A 15,501-nucleotide genomic window follows, 5' to 3' on the forward strand; every position below is an offset into this window, starting at 1 on the left:
TCTTCCCTCCAAACCCAAGTAAGTGAATGAAAGAATATTATTTTCCTATATATATGGCATGAAAATATTTTTATCTAATGAAAATTATGGACTTTAAACAAAGGGTAGGCAAGTATGGTGTTTCCTTCTAAGGTCTACTTCATGTGTAAAGCATGGTATGGTGTCAGAGCATACTTACTCATCTCTGCAAGGTCATCTAAAAAACCCTACTCAGTTTGTACAAAAAAGAAAAATAATTACTTAAACAAAGCTAACAGAGCCTGAAATTCTACACTTATCATAGTAGAAATCTGTCTTTCCTTTAGACCAGAATGTCACAAAATGTAACAGTTATACAGTGCTGATCATCTCTGTGCTCCCCTTCAGGTGCCCACAGTTAGATGGGACCAACCTGGGTTCGTGTCCCTGAACACAGCATCTAGTACCCAAAAGCTGATTAGCTCTGGTCCCTGCCTGGGGGAGATAGAGGGAAAGGGGGACTATGTCTCCCCTCTTGCTATTTTTGGGGAGGCAGCATGCGGATGAGCTCTTTCTCCTCTTTGAGAGCCAGGACGAGGCTTTGTTCTACCCCTTCTGGGACTTTGTGCAGATGGAAAACTCCTCCCACTGAGCCACCGTCTCAGGCCCAAAGCCTGATTTTGTGTATGTTAGCCCCAGGAGTTTCAGAGCCATCAGACCAGCAGCTTTCACTATCACTGTGAAGACAAAAGAGAAAATTAAGCAAATAGTTCGGTGCTCTGGATATGCAATGTACTCAGATCATGGTTTAACCAAACTGGCTCTTTGTGTGAATATTTATATATATATATATATATATATGTATATCTTTTAAGGTTGTAGCCCCATTTACTGTGTTAAGGGGCCAAAAAACCTAAGTCATATGAATAAGAGCCCTTCTTAGAGAGCTACTTTTAGAGGAATGCTCTAGGAATCTACATACAAACAAGGTGAAGTGTTATGACAGAGTATATTTTTTTATATAGCCTTCAAAGATGCAATAGTTTTCATGATTTAACTGTGTATATAATCTCTCTATACATACATAAAAATAACGTTTCTAGCCACTCCACTTCATGAGCACTTGTAAACAGCGAGGTTATCCCGTGTGCTGGCATCTGCTCCATTATCTGGCAACAAGACAAAACAGATAACCGGTAGAGCATTTTCATCATGCTGTCACTTGGTTGTGTTTCCCACTTTGTTTTCTGTTTGCTTTGCTCTTGTACTCTGAGACAGAAGTGAAATTATGCTAAGAGCAGGGGAAGGGGTCTGTCCAGCCCAAATACCTGGGGTGTACGCAGCAGAGGGCCCACACACTTGGAGAGGGTGGCAAGTGATGGGCATGAGCCAGGGATGGTGAAGTTCAGGCTTTGAATGTACCGCACCAGTGCTTGAGATCTGTGCTCGGGGTCAAATCAGTTGCAAAAGCTCCCCAGCTTTGAAACAGAATATTTTTAAATTTTTGTGTGACTGTGCAGGGGAAAGAAAGATCCTTTTAGACCTTACCATCTGTCCTGGAGAACAGCCTGCAGTGGCAGGAATTAATCTCTGAAATGCCACCTAAAACTTGAAAAGGTTTAGATTCAAGTAATCAATTTTGGACAATCTCTGCAATATTCAATTATTTTGCTTCTCCCCCTCTCCCGCCTCCATGCTATGTCAAATAACTGTTGCTGCCCAGAACTGATTAGGGAAATGAATAGAGCCAATGGATCAAAAGACAAATTTTGTATTCCAATGTGATTTCTGTTTTGACTTAGATCTTCCACCACCTTCAACAAGAGAGAGACCTCCTGGGTGTAAAACAGTGTTTGTTGGAGGATTACCAGAAAACGCAACGGAGGAAATTATTCAGGAAGTCTTTGAGCAGTGTGGAGATATAACAGCAATTCGAAAAAGCAAGAAGAATTTTTGTCACATTCGTTTTGCAGAGGAGTTCATGGTCGATAAAGCCATTTACCTTTCTGGTACTTCACATTCTTTAATGGATTTTCCTTGCTTCTCATTTGTATTTTGTGATGCTAATGTTTGCTTATTTTCTTAGCTTTTATCTCAGCAAGTCTTTCTTGAGCTCAGTGGCTGTAGCTTGGAGTGGCAAGGGGCAATTCTGTATTTCTCTGTGTCTGCCAAGACTTGCGCGTGGTTTTGTGTGTTGCTTACCCGGGAGCAATTTCCTGCCATCCCTAACAATGCAACAGATCCTGATATTCACTACAGAACAACCTTATTTCCGATTTACACAGGTTTATATAGTTTTGCTCACAGGTTGTGGAAAGAGGAGGGCACTAGGCCAGGAACGCTGCTGTTTTCCAGTGCCAATTTCTCTGATAGGCTGGCAATTTCATTGGCATATTTTTATAGATTTGCAGTGCAGTCTGAGTAAAGTATGCCTTTATGCATGCATGTATTCTGTTACTGCATGGGTTAGATCCTGTGCCCCATCTGTAGGCTATGTCTGTTGCCTGCCAGGACAACAACTGCCACAGAAACTCAGGTGTAAAATTTCAGAATCTCTTTTATTTTCCAACAAAGGAACAGACAAAATACCCTCTAACTCACAGGGAAAAAAAGAAAAAAAAAGATGAAAAGCAATTCTGCTTTCACATATCAGGCTTCAGTGACTGTCAGTACCCTCTTAAGGTTACAGGCTCCTTCATATGAGGATTGGCTTCCCAACTGAGCTCGTCTTCACCTTTCTGAGATGGATCCCATCCCCTGTATGTATTTATCTCCACAGGCTGGTTCACCTCTCTTTCTGGGTCCTGGGGAGACCCACAAGCGTTGTTTTGCGCCACAAGTGTAGCGTAACACTTTCACCCCACATGCAAGGTATTCTTAAATAAGCAAGGGCCAGGGACTGCTCCTTGGCCAAGACGAGCTGACTCAGACTGGCTTACAGCCACCCGCTGTGTAGGGTGACCTCAGAGGGACCCACTGGGACCATCCAAAACGGAGCCTGGGAGGCACCTATCAATCAGGGATACCTTGTCTGAGCTCCCTGACCATCTTCTGTTCAGCAGTAAGGACATAGCCTCAAGTGTCCTGTAGGTGTCCATAGGAAGCTCACACAGCTAGAAACAAGTGGTCTCTCGAATTGGCATCAACTAGATCTTAAAATGAAAGAAAGAAAGAAAAAGAAACATCTGAACTTTTGAAATATGTGGTCAGGAAAAACCTAGCTCCTTTGTTTCACAAAGGTTTTTTGTGTTTAGGTTTGTGGGGGTTTTTTTCCAACTTGGCTGCTTGCTTTAAATAGCTGTTTGAAGAGCTACAGAAAATTGTGAGTTTTATGAAGTCTGTATAAAGATTTCTTTGAAATTTTGCTGTAGTTTCAGGTTTCTTCCAGATCTGCATTCCACCCTGTTTTTTTCTTTCTTTTTTTTTTTTTTATTTTCAGTTCATGTCTTCTCTCCTCATCCTGTCTTCCCAGTTTCCATCCTTCCTGTTTATTTTTTTTTATTCACTTCTGTAACGCCGTAGTTCATTGGAACAGATTATAGGCATCACAGTAGTAGGACGCAGTAGCACATTTCCCGGCTTCCAACTTCTGTCTAGGGGACCCCATCTCCACAAGTAATGGAGCAGAGGAGGGGCACGCTGGATTCAGTAGGAGCTGGTATTACTGTATATGATGAACAAAGCAGCGGCAAGAAAAAGCAAGTTCAGAAACGTACAGGCTGCCACCCTGAGCCAGAGGCAGCTTAGGAGAGATGGAGGTGGCAGATTTCCTTCCTCATCCTGATTTTTCTGCCAGTTTATTTCCAGGTTCCTGATCGAGCCTTCCTTCTTCTGTTTCCTTTCGTCACAGTCGCTCTGCTGTCGACGCTTCCTCTTACCGTCTGCTCTGCAGCCTCCCTCCCCGTCTGTCTTTGCCTCCACACCTTTTCTTTCTTCTGAAGTGTTATACTTACTGTCTCCGACCAGATCCGGGGAAGAACCAGTGGAGCTGGCAGGGAGGAGGAAGAAAAGCAGGGGCACGCTGCAGCCAAGTTTCACTACTTCTTACCACCGGTGCTGAACCCTGCAGGTGAAACAGGGAGCACTGACTGTCCCCCACCACCCAGAGCAGGGAGGTCTGGCACTAGGCAGGGGCAGGTGTTATTTGTGCTGAAATATTTGGGGGTTTTAACCAGTCTTTACTGCGTTCTCAAACATAATGTATTCTGAAATGGTGGGGATAAAGCATATCATTAAGGCATTTTCTTTTTCCCTTAAGAGACAAAAGAGATGTACAAATGGAATTTGTGTTTAATATAGTATGCGTGTTATATTAGGCAGAAGTCATGCCTTTGATATCTGTAATATAATGATAATTTTGTCTACCTAATCAGTTTTATCTCTCTACCCCATCTAATCTCATCAAACTTTGTATTTATCCCATGCTTATCATCAGAATAGTGCAAGTGATTACAAAATCCATCAAGTAGTTTAATCACTGATTATTTTTTTTCCTTTCTATTCCCAAGTAAATGTGTATGTAAAGGAGACTGGGAGATGGGTAGAAGACTATGATCAAAAAGTTGACTTGAGGAAGAGCAGTTTTCATTTAGCCCTGAAAGTTAAATTTTGATCTCCTGTCTAAAAGCGACATACCAGCCCATGAGAAAGCCCTTTCTCCAAACTGTATGTACTTTACTCTTGTGGCTGACCATTCAGTAACTCCTGCAAATGTTGATGGTCCTGGACTTGAAAATATGGGACAAACAGGTGGCTTGAGACAGACCTGTTCATACCCCAACAGCCTGTGTATGCATTTTTCCTGTGCTGATATTTTCCTCTGTGGGTTTCCATTTAGTACCATGTACTCATTTTATTTTATGTTCTCGATGATCATCAACACTCTGATCTAGATCCCCAGTTAGAGAGCAGGTATTGGCCCGTCCCCAATATAGCAACACTCAAAGGTAAGTCAGCCCATAGAGTTTTGACTAGACCTGTGATACGGAAATACTGTGTTTGATTTTTATTTAGCACCCTCATTAATTTTTCCTGTCGCTGCTCCTTTAAAGTGAGGATCTTGGCAAGTTCCCAAAGCCTTTTTCTCTGCCATTGTGTGTGAAACTGAAATTAAAAATGCCAAGCCAGGTACACATTTAGTGCTAGCTGCAATCCTGAGCAAAGTGATGGGGAAAAGGGTCTGTGATGGCACTTCTTTGCTCATGCATGAAGTGGAGGCAATGGCAGGTGGTTCACTCATGCATTTAAATACCCTCGAACATCGGTAAGGACACATGGTATTGGAAAAGAGCAAGCCTCCCAGCTGCCCCACAGCTCAGAGCTGCCATCCCAAATGGGTGTCTGAGGATCCCATATGCAAAATAGGACCTGCCAGTTGTGCACCCCTTGCTACACAGCATCTTGCTGGCTATCAACCCGTCAAGGAGTCTGTTCTTCACTGGCCAAGCCAGTGGTCCTGTAGTGTCCCCAAAGCCTGATTTAGGAGGGTGCAAAAAGTCATGCCAAAGGCATTTTCTTTTTTTGTTAAGGGAAGGATGCCAAGTCCTGAAGATGTAACTTCAAAATTGACCCCGCTCTGAGAGAGGGATTGGACTAGATGACATCCAAGGTCCCTTCTGATGCATGTTATTCTAAGTTTCTCTGCTGGTGGAAACCACCTGGCTGGCTGGCCACCTTCACTCTTAAGAGTTAGACAAGCAGTGGTATTTTTTCAGTGTGATTCATGGGCAATTTCAAAAATCTGTTAATTTGGAGGCACTTAAACTGGTTACCTAAAAAGAACCGTTTGTCCAGTACTACACAGGCACAGGGTTTTGGACTGCAGTTTGTACTGTTCAATGTTGGGGTTTTTTTCCATTATCCCCATTTACTTCAAAAATGAGGGCTGCTTCAGTGAAACTCAGTTTTGCTGGTACACACACAACCTGTAGATGCACAGTTCTTTTCATTAGCTCTTTGTTGAGATTAAATGGGGCTTTGAGGTCCACAAGAGTCTTGCGTCCTGCAGTGCTGTGTCTCTCTGTCCATGCTCAGTGTGCTCCTGCTAATGGAGGTGGAAGACAGGGGGAGAGGAAGAGAGGCTCTGTCTTCCTGGCAAGTACAGCCCAGCTGGGAGATCTAATTTTAGGTTCACGAGACCTGGCACCTTGGCAGTGTCCTTTCACATTGCTGATAATGCCGTTTTGGCACAGAGCAATCACTATTTGAGGAATGCAGCTGGCGAGTCAAACTGGGGGGGGGCGGGGGGAGGAAGTTTAACATTTGTCATGGTTATCAGGGTAGCTGCACCACTGACCCTTTTTGGCTGGCCCCTTCACACCTACACCTCTGTTGATAAAACCACATAATTACCCCCTTGTTAGTTCAGGGCCCAGCTCTGAAAGGTCACCCACACTCTTCTTCTATTATGTGCCACTGAATATGGTGTATCTGTAATTCTTCCCTTCAACACCTTGTGACTAGAGCTACATAGATGACCACAAACAGCCTTCTGGGGGGGAAAAAGTAGCATTTACTCCTCTGAGCAAGAGAAAGCAGAGCAAAATAAAGGGGGCTTTAAAATAACAAGCAATCCCCTCATTTGCCTCTCTTGCAATATTCAGTTCTACTTCACGCCAAGCTCGTGAACCTTGGAGACCAGATTTGGTAGGTTCCATGGAAGTTTTTGATGCCTTCTGGCTTTGAAAGACCTCTGAAACACTTAGCTTGAGTTTTTCGTCTGGGTTTGAGCTCCTTGCTGGAAAATGAAAGTCATACCTCTTCCTCACTGACAGGCTACTTAGCTGAACTCCACAAGATGTTTGAAAGGAAAATGTCAAATCAAAAGGCACACGGACTGTTTTTTTTTGGAAGGATCACTACAAATATGGATATTCAGTGTCTTCAGAGCTATTGCCTCATATGTGCTGTAGTACAGACAGTCCCTTGTATTCATACAGCAGGGTGTTTTTCCAGCAGTAAAACAGAGTATGTCTAGATATGCATTTTTGCAAAGATGCTTCTAATCTACTACATAAGTCTTAGCTTTGCTGTTCCTGGAGAGAGTTCAAAACTGAGTTCTAACTGTGGTGGTGAGGTGCTGAAGCTCTTCAAACCACAGGCAAACCATGAGACTGAAAGACAGGTTCTCTTGGATTGCTGTTCAAAAGCAGCAAACACATTTTTTCCTGCCGTATTGAATGGGGGCTTCCCACCCCTGGAGTTATTATGCAGTGGCTGTAGCAGTGTGTGTTTCTGAAGAGCCTCCTATATGCCAGCTCAGCACAGAGTTCATCTCTGCAGCAACCCGTGCTTTGAGAAGTCTCTGCTGGGCTGCTCTGCTTATGAGGCTACTGCAGCGGGTTGGCATGGTGAAATTAGAGCTGGCCCTGTGCAGGCTGCTTAATTTTACCTGCATCTGAAGGCTCTGTTTGCAGCTTTCTACGTAGCGTTTTCTCACACTTTCTCTGAATCAGCACTTTAAAAGTTAGAGAAACTGCTCTGCAAGTGTCTTTCAGCCTTGGAAATAAACCTTGAAAAAAGATAGGTGCCCAGCACATATTCTTCCACCGTATGGACACGAAAAGCTCCTTTTACAGCTTTGGCGTGATTTGTTTATCATCTGACAGCAGTCAAAGGTTTTGGTTCAGAGCAGGGCCCTGTTGTACCACTGCACAGACCCTGACTTAAAGCCTTTAAGCCTAGTTTTGGCATATGATGCATTGACCAAATGATGAATATGTAGAACATCGCTAAAGATGAGGCACAACAGGTTTCATTATTTGTTCTGAAAGTGGTCTTGAAATGTCTAATAAATACATTCACACTTTTAAGTTACTTTACAGAATGCTGAATTCAATTCTTTTGTGGGTGAGTTATATTCACTGCCAGATTATTTCCAATGGGGAACTGGGAAGTGGTGTTTGCAGTTGTAAAGCCTCAAAATTTGAGATCTAGCACAATGCAAATATGACATTACCCTCTTTATGGACCAGGAATTTATGTAGCACAATTTTCTCATTCATCTATAGTCATGATTTTTATAAAATTCAGCCTTTCCCCATGCTTCCAATTCCTATGACAGGCTGGAGAAAAGCACTAAACTGCACATGACCTCAGCAGGATCAGGGGAAGAAGGACTCTACATTCATAGAATCATAGAATCACTTTGGTTGGAAAAGACTTTTAAGATCACTGAGTCCAACCTTTAACCTAACACTGCCATCCCACCACTAAACCATGTCCCTAAGCACCTCATCTATCCTTCTTTTAAATACCTCCAGGGATGGGGACTCTACCACCTCCCTGGGCAGCCCATTCCAGAGCCTGACAACCCTTTCAGTGAAGAAGTTTTTCCTAATGTCTAGCCTAAACCTGCCCTGGTGCAACTTCAAACCATTCCCCCTGTCCTATCGTCAAACCAAAACAGATCCTTTTTCAGTAGGTGTATTCTGTTTAGCTGGCCTTTACACTTATAAGGGTTGGGAGTATCAGGTAGAAAAATGACATATTTCGAGAGACTCCTAAACAGGAATGTAGATTCTGTACCTTTGGGTCAACTTTTTGAGTTCATCTACTATGTTGATAGGTGAGATGGAAAATTGCAAGGAAAAATGAGTAGATGAATGCGTTTCTTCCTGTGAAAGCACAATAATCGATAGATCTTGTGTAGATATGTGGGAATCTGTTAATGTACATTTTTACTTAACTGCACTTGAGGGGAAAAAAAAAAAAAAGGAAAAAAAAAAAGCAAAGAAGTCCTGCAACAGTTAGTTCTGCTTGTTGGTTTCAGGTTACCGCATGAGATTAGGATCTAGCACAGACAAAAAGGATTCAGGTCGCCTTCATGTTGATTTTGCTCAGGCAAGAGATGACTTTTATGAATGGGAATGCAAACAAAGAATGTTGGCCCGAGAAGAACGCCACAGACGTAAAATGGAAGAAGACAGACTGCGCCCTCCTTCTCCTCCGGCAATAATGCATTATTCTGAACACGAAGCTGCTTTGCTGGCTGAAAAATTGAAAGGTAAGCAGCATTTGATACTTTTCAGTGTATTATTCCTTAGGAGCAGGAGCCATCCAGAAGTCAGAGCAGGGGAGCAGATTTCTCTCCGATGTATTTCATTACTTGCCCTGTTAGCCTTCCCCCATTCCTCTGCCATTTCAATGCCAATGGTAATGATACTCACCCACCTGCTAGAAATGTGTAACATCTGTCCATCTACCTGTGCTTTAACAGCTAAAGCACAACCTTCAGAATACTACAGTGGGGTTTTTTTCTGTTCAGTTGCCGTCATCATCTACCTTGGAAATGCTCTCATAATAAGACAACCTGTTACAAACTCCTTCATATTAAAGGCCTGATTCTTAAAATGCCTTTATTCCTTGACTGATATGTTACTACATTACATGCATGTGACTGTCCTGATTCCTAGCATTTAAATGGTCCTTACGAGCTGCATTTTAACTTGCCCCTCAGATTCAGCGGTACAACTTATCTCTGATACACACCATCCATTCTTTCATTCCCTCTTTAGGGTTAGAATTACTCGGGCAAGACAGCGTATTATTTTGGTATGTGTTTGCTTGCTTGTTTCATTTTTTCTCACCATGCTTACTGAGTTAGTATTTTTCAAGGGTGCAGCTTGAGTGTTCCTGTCTTTAGTAGCTAACACTGAAAGTAGGAAGCACAGAAATAAAATTATTCATGATAAATAAATTAAAAAAAAAAAAGATCAAGAAAACAACTCCTCATACCTCTTTGAGTTGTATTTGTTTTCTCTAAGTGTTTGGCATTAAAACATGGTGGCCAAGCACGTTAGTTTACTGCGTGCCAGGTCACAAGAAACCGTGATTCTTGCCACTGGTTCAGAATTATCCAGATTAGACTTAGGCTATCTAGCTGTCAACACACTGGTTTCTGTTCTAACTATGAAACATGTTTGGGAAACTGGAGAAGGACAGTGCAAAGTGTTGCATCCTTGGAGCATGGAGCAGAGATGCACCCTACTGTCTCTTTGAGTACTGCATTGGTTGCTGTTGTCACTGTTACCTCCGTTTGTTAATAGTTTGGCTGAGTGATATTCTCACCGCATACACTCCTCTATTAAACAATTCATTAAGTAACTGGGAGATTGGTCAAATAGCCTAGATGGATTGATAGAGAAAAGGAGGAGAGAGCCCCAAATAGAAGGTTTGTTAAATACTGATCTAGCTTCCTGTCCAGCTCCTCTAGAAGTTACACAATATGATACAGAGTTTTAGATCCATCTGTTCCTAGAATCTGTTTTCAGTTGAATATTTTAGAAGTTAATCTTTTATAGGGAAGTTTTTCTTTATGTAGTAAGGCCTAGAGGTTTCCTGAACTAAGCCAGAAAATGCAAGAAGTCTGGACAATTTCTTCCATATGGCTAGCCATTGCTTGGGGCAACCAAATGTGGGTTTTTGCAAGATGTTTAAGATGTCTATATTTAGAAGGCTTTTTCTTTTCATTCTGGGAAGTTTCCATACTTAATTAAAACTTATTCCAAGTACTTAGATCTTTGGTTCTCCTGAGGGACATTTGACCAGAACTTGGCATATATGCACGAGCTTAATCTAGAAATATTTTGAGCATGATATAGTCCAATACCATGTACATGACTATTTCTCTGAAAATAAAGGTAAACTTTCAAAACCATACAGAATTAAATATAAAAAATTAAGAAGCAAAAATGCTAAGTTTATTTTTTATCGGTTAAAAAAAATCATTAAAATCCAGCAAAAGAACATATTGCAATTTTAAAAACTTTTGCTAATTAGCAATTCCCTTGTAGCGAGATTGATGGCACAAGCCCTGGATCTGTATAGCTTGTTGGGGATGGAGAATGCAAAGAAGCCCTCTCTCTTCAATGGTCATGAGTTTTCTCCTGTACTAGGTACTCTAGAAAGCAGAAGTGGGGCTCAGTCCTGGTCTGCTTTACCTTTCCTAAGGCATCATAGGCGTATGTATAAGTATCTATAAGGTGGTGGGGTAGAACATTATGGCCACCCTTGGGCAACATGGATTCACCACATAAGCCCTTTGTGACATCCTACAAGTTTTTGTAGTGGTAAAGCACCACTACAAAAACTTTTTTTAACTCTGGCAAAGGGCAGTTCATGTCATCATACATTCACAATTTAAATGTGGACTTCAGTGAAGCTAACAGAAGATATATGTATGTACACGTACACACATGCATGTATAAAAATTGGGGTCAAAATCTCAGGTGTCTGGATATCACCAGATTTGCATTGCTGCAAAAGCCTGGACAATTCATCCTAAAGAAAAGAAGGATCAAAATATCTCTGCTCTTGGCAGGATTTACCTTGGAAGATTGGTTTTTGAGCAGATGCTTTGCAGTTGTTTTCTTAAGGAAAGTCATGACCTCCCCATAGTACCCACTTCAAAAGACTCCTGAGCTCTGTTGCCGGCTCATGAGACAGAGCTGCAGGTGCCCAATGTGCAGGTTTCAGCTCCCGCAGTGCCTCCAGAACTTCACTGAGCAACACTAGCTGAAAAGCAAGTCAAAATAGCTAAACATCTGTCATCCCAAGATACTGCTTTGCAATCACAGATGTAGACAACTTGGTCTGAATCCAAGCAACTTTTGTTGTCAAAATAACCTTGGAAATCCCTGACAGCAAGGAAATCTGATGGTGAGAAGAGATGAGCTAGGCTCATCAGCCAGTCCCCTGTTGTGGTCTAGATATTTATTGGGTCTATAACAGAGGTGACAATATCTTTTTTTCACCTTCTGCAAACTGCCGCATAAGACTTAAAGAAATCATTGTTTCTGTGCACCAGACTTGGCTGGAAACTCTCGCCCCAGTATTGTCAGCATATTCCTATTCCTCTCAAGTGCTAAAGTAACCTGGTACAGCAGTAACTGCTGTAGAGAAGAGTGGGTGAGAGAATATAGAGGATCTTGGTTGGAAACAAAAGTTCATTATAAAATTTCAGCCAGGTAATCTTTACTGGTATGGAGCTTCATAGAAAAAAAAAAGAACTGGTTTCTCAAAATGGACTGCCTCATGACTGGGGCTGAGAACTAAGATACCACCATTGCATGAGGCCTTGCATACCTGCAAAAGCATGAGGGGTTATGACTTCCTCTCCATTCCCTGATCTCTGTGGACTATCCCAAATCCCTTTGTATCTGTAAAGAATTTGATTTATGCAGAAATAAGGAAAACCCATCAAACTGTGGACCAGTACAATTCTTCACCACTTCCCATTTTAGACTGTGGCAGACAGTGCTATTTAATGGGTTTCTTTTTCTTTCTCCTTTTTTTTTTCTTCTTCTTTTTCCTTTTTTTTTTTTTTCTCTACTAAGGTCTTCAGGGTTATGCAAGTGAAATCTTTCATAAGTTTTTCCTTGTTGGCAGTATGGACATTTTTCTTCACCTCTCATGTTGTTAGCCAAGAGTGTATTCACTTTTCTTTTCTCTAAGTGCCTGTGATGTTGTTCCTCTCCCTGTCCACCTATTGTGTTTTGCTGTTGCCACTTTTCACTATGTGGCAGTGACATATCGCCAGTATCTTGGGTGTAGGTCTCATGGATTTGAGCCTATAGCTCTAAAAAGATAAGCCTACGCTACTAGCACTCATTAATTAAACATTTTTTTGAGCTGGACTGCATTGATAATTTGCTAGTGATGTTCTTTGCTGGTCAAAGCCAAAAGAGGGAGAAGCCAAGGAGATGATAAAAGCAGTTCATAAAAGAGATTTACTGCATTGGAAAGATGACTTGCCACAAAATATTTGATTTAAATTTGTTTCATGAAATCCCATATCATGTTTACAAGCCTTCTTCAAGACTCCAGGACATTGAAGGCAGAAGAGAATTGAACCTGGACTATCGGAATGAAATGAGCTCCAGCATTCAAACTAGATGGGTAACATGGGGAAGAACAAGAGCTCCTTCTCATACCAGGGCTATGCTGATCAGTTTTAGGTTTGTACCACACATTTCAGGTTCACATCACAGATTTTAGGTTTGCAAGCTAGTTGGGAAAATAAAACTGTTATTCAATTTTGCATGACTAGTTTGCTTTTTTGTTTGGGGTTGGTTTTTGACCTTCCAAAGCACTAAATTAGATTTGAAGGGAAAAACTGAGTGAAAAATAGGCACCTTCTGTTTAAAATGATAAAGTAAAACTTCACTTTTTCACAAGGTACTCTTCAAATCTACTTTTTGTTCCAAATCTTGTAAAGTTTGTCACGACATTGCAAATAGTTTCATCAAACCATTGTCTGATTGCCACGGACTTAAGATAACAGCTAAGCATAACTCAGGTTAATGAAACGTCTGGCCTCCTTTCTGACATCCTCCTGCCTTAGGTAAAAATTTGTGTTTCCTTGAGGAAATATCTCAAGAAATTCATAGATGTGAATTCTGGGAAACCAAGGTCTTTTACAGTGAAGTGTAAATGTGAACTGCCTCGGTAAAAAGCCTTTGAGAATAGACTCCACGTTCTTGTTCTGACAAAACCAGCAGAATATTGCGTCTTCTGCTATTACATTATAAAAACATGACCTTCTTGTCTCCTGGTTCATTGCGGCATTTTGTTTGGTGCATGTCTTTGAGATTTTAATTCCTCAGTATTAAATCAGATGCATTATTACTGCACAGTGAGATGTGTCGGTAGATATTTAGGATCAAATTTGCATACTCTGACATCTGTTTTCCTGGGTGCTTTATAAGCGTTGAGTAATGTGGTGCCCAGAACATCACACAGCTGGAGATAGGCTGAACCTTTTATCCTTAAGTGGAACGCTGCTCTGTCAGGTGCACTGGAACAAAACATTTTAATCTGTGCGCTTATGACATTTGCGTTTCAAAGCAGAATTTCAAACTTTATGGTATTCTTAATTGAAGCATATCTGTACCTAATGGTATCATCTTCAGAAATCACTTCTTCCAAATAAGCTCCTTTAAAATACTACATCTGTCTTATTTGCTGCAGGTAGTTAAATAGATCTGCCATCTAACAAAGACATGTCTTTATACCTGACTATCTGTTTTTTAAACATTTTGAGGAAAGGAGACATAAATATCTGCAAGTTATATACAGTACCCTGGAATTTACCTCCCTGGCAAATGCAGTGTTTCTTTATGAGCACAGGAAAGTTATTCATATGGTTTTCCATTTTAAAAAAAAAAATATAATTTGAAAAATTGAGAAGCTGCTTCTTTGCCAGGCACTGTATTATCCCCTGAAGAGAGAACAGATTGGAAATTTAAATAAATAGATGGCAGTTAGAGTAGAATGAACTAACTGGGGATGCATCTTGTGCAAGATTCAGGTAACATCAAGCCTGACAATCTCAACCCTTGCACATCGTTTGAAATATAAACAACATTTAATTGCTTGGGAAATAGGATATTTCGCTGCGAAGAAAGCCACGCTGCTTTCATTATCACTCTGCACTTGAGAGCCAGACTTGCGGAGCACTGCGGAAGCGGGGTGGTTAGCCAGAGAGGCAAGTCTCACGCAGAAAGGATCGAACTCTGTGCAGGGCCACGTCAGAAGGGGAGGCAAAACCGAGATCCACCAAACAAATTCAACAAGTGCCAGGTTTAATTGCTGCTGAAAGACCTTTTTTTTTAGTGCAATCTTTTTTTTTTATTAGTGGTATATCAGGACAGAGCCCTACCACAGACATGTTGCGACGGTTTAGTGTCAAATCTGTTCACTCACCCTTCCCATTTTTAGATCATCATTTTCTCCTTCCTTCTTCCATATGCTGCTGACATCTGCTGCGACACAATACATCTGGCTCCGAGAGCCTCGCACGGGGGCTGTGAGCAGGCACGGTGTGAGGGCAATTTTGTGCTCTGGCAGAGGAGCGTAAGGTCGGTTCAGCTATCAGCAGCCTGGTAACCCAATTCCCTGGGCACCTTCCTCCCAAAGCCTGCCAGAAATACATTTGCTGTTAGGTATATTATGAAAAGTGTCCTCCTTCACCTAATCTGTATTGTATCACTGCGAATTTTAAGGTTTTAATACAAACCCCATTGATTAAATGTGCCGCACTGCTAAACGACTCAAGTTAATTACTGTGAACTGGGAAATTGCAGCTCGCCGATCTGAAAGTTTGTGGTGTGATTTTGAGAAATAGGGAGGAAACTCAATACCCTCATAATTACTTTTTATTTGAAATAATGGCATCAGCAGGATAAGATAATGGATTTCTGTGTCTCACATGAAACACCCACCTCTGGAAGAATCTTGTGTGATTTAATTTGGAAGAAAAAGTTTGATGATATAGGGGGTATAGAGAGTACCTTTTAAGATATCTTTTAGTAAATGTATATGCATATTTATATCAAATCTAGTTTGAGCTAGTAATTTATTACATAACTGGAAAAGTTTCTTGGTTATAGCATACAGTTAAAACTATTTAAGAAGTAGTAAGGTGGATATTAATCATTCTTTAAAATAACCCTTTGGCAGTAAGAATTTGTATTCCCTGATTCTCACTTATTATGCAGTGCCATTGGGTTAAAAATGTTATTAATCCCCAAAGTACCAGATTGA

The 15,501-nt window shown here is 41.2% G+C and overlaps 1 protein-coding gene across 1 annotated transcript in view; it reads left to right on the forward strand.

Annotated features, from left to right (window-relative positions):
* ENOX1 (ecto-NOX disulfide-thiol exchanger 1) overlaps positions 1-15,501 on the forward strand; it is a 137,638-nt gene that overhangs the window by 33,776 nt on the left and 88,361 nt on the right. The window contains exons 3-4 of the mRNA XM_035902198.1: positions 1,761-1,967; positions 8,729-8,962. Of these exons, the coding sequence (XP_035758091.1) occupies positions 1,761-1,967; positions 8,729-8,962 (441 nt within the window). The remainder of the gene's footprint in view (positions 1-1,760; positions 1,968-8,728; positions 8,963-15,501) is intronic.

The sequence above is a fragment of the Egretta garzetta genome, unplaced genomic scaffold, assembly GCF_000687185.1.
Source record: "Egretta garzetta isolate BGI_Z169 unplaced genomic scaffold, ASM68718v1 scaffold269, whole genome shotgun sequence".
Lineage (NCBI taxonomy): Eukaryota > Metazoa > Chordata > Aves > Pelecaniformes > Ardeidae > Egretta > Egretta garzetta.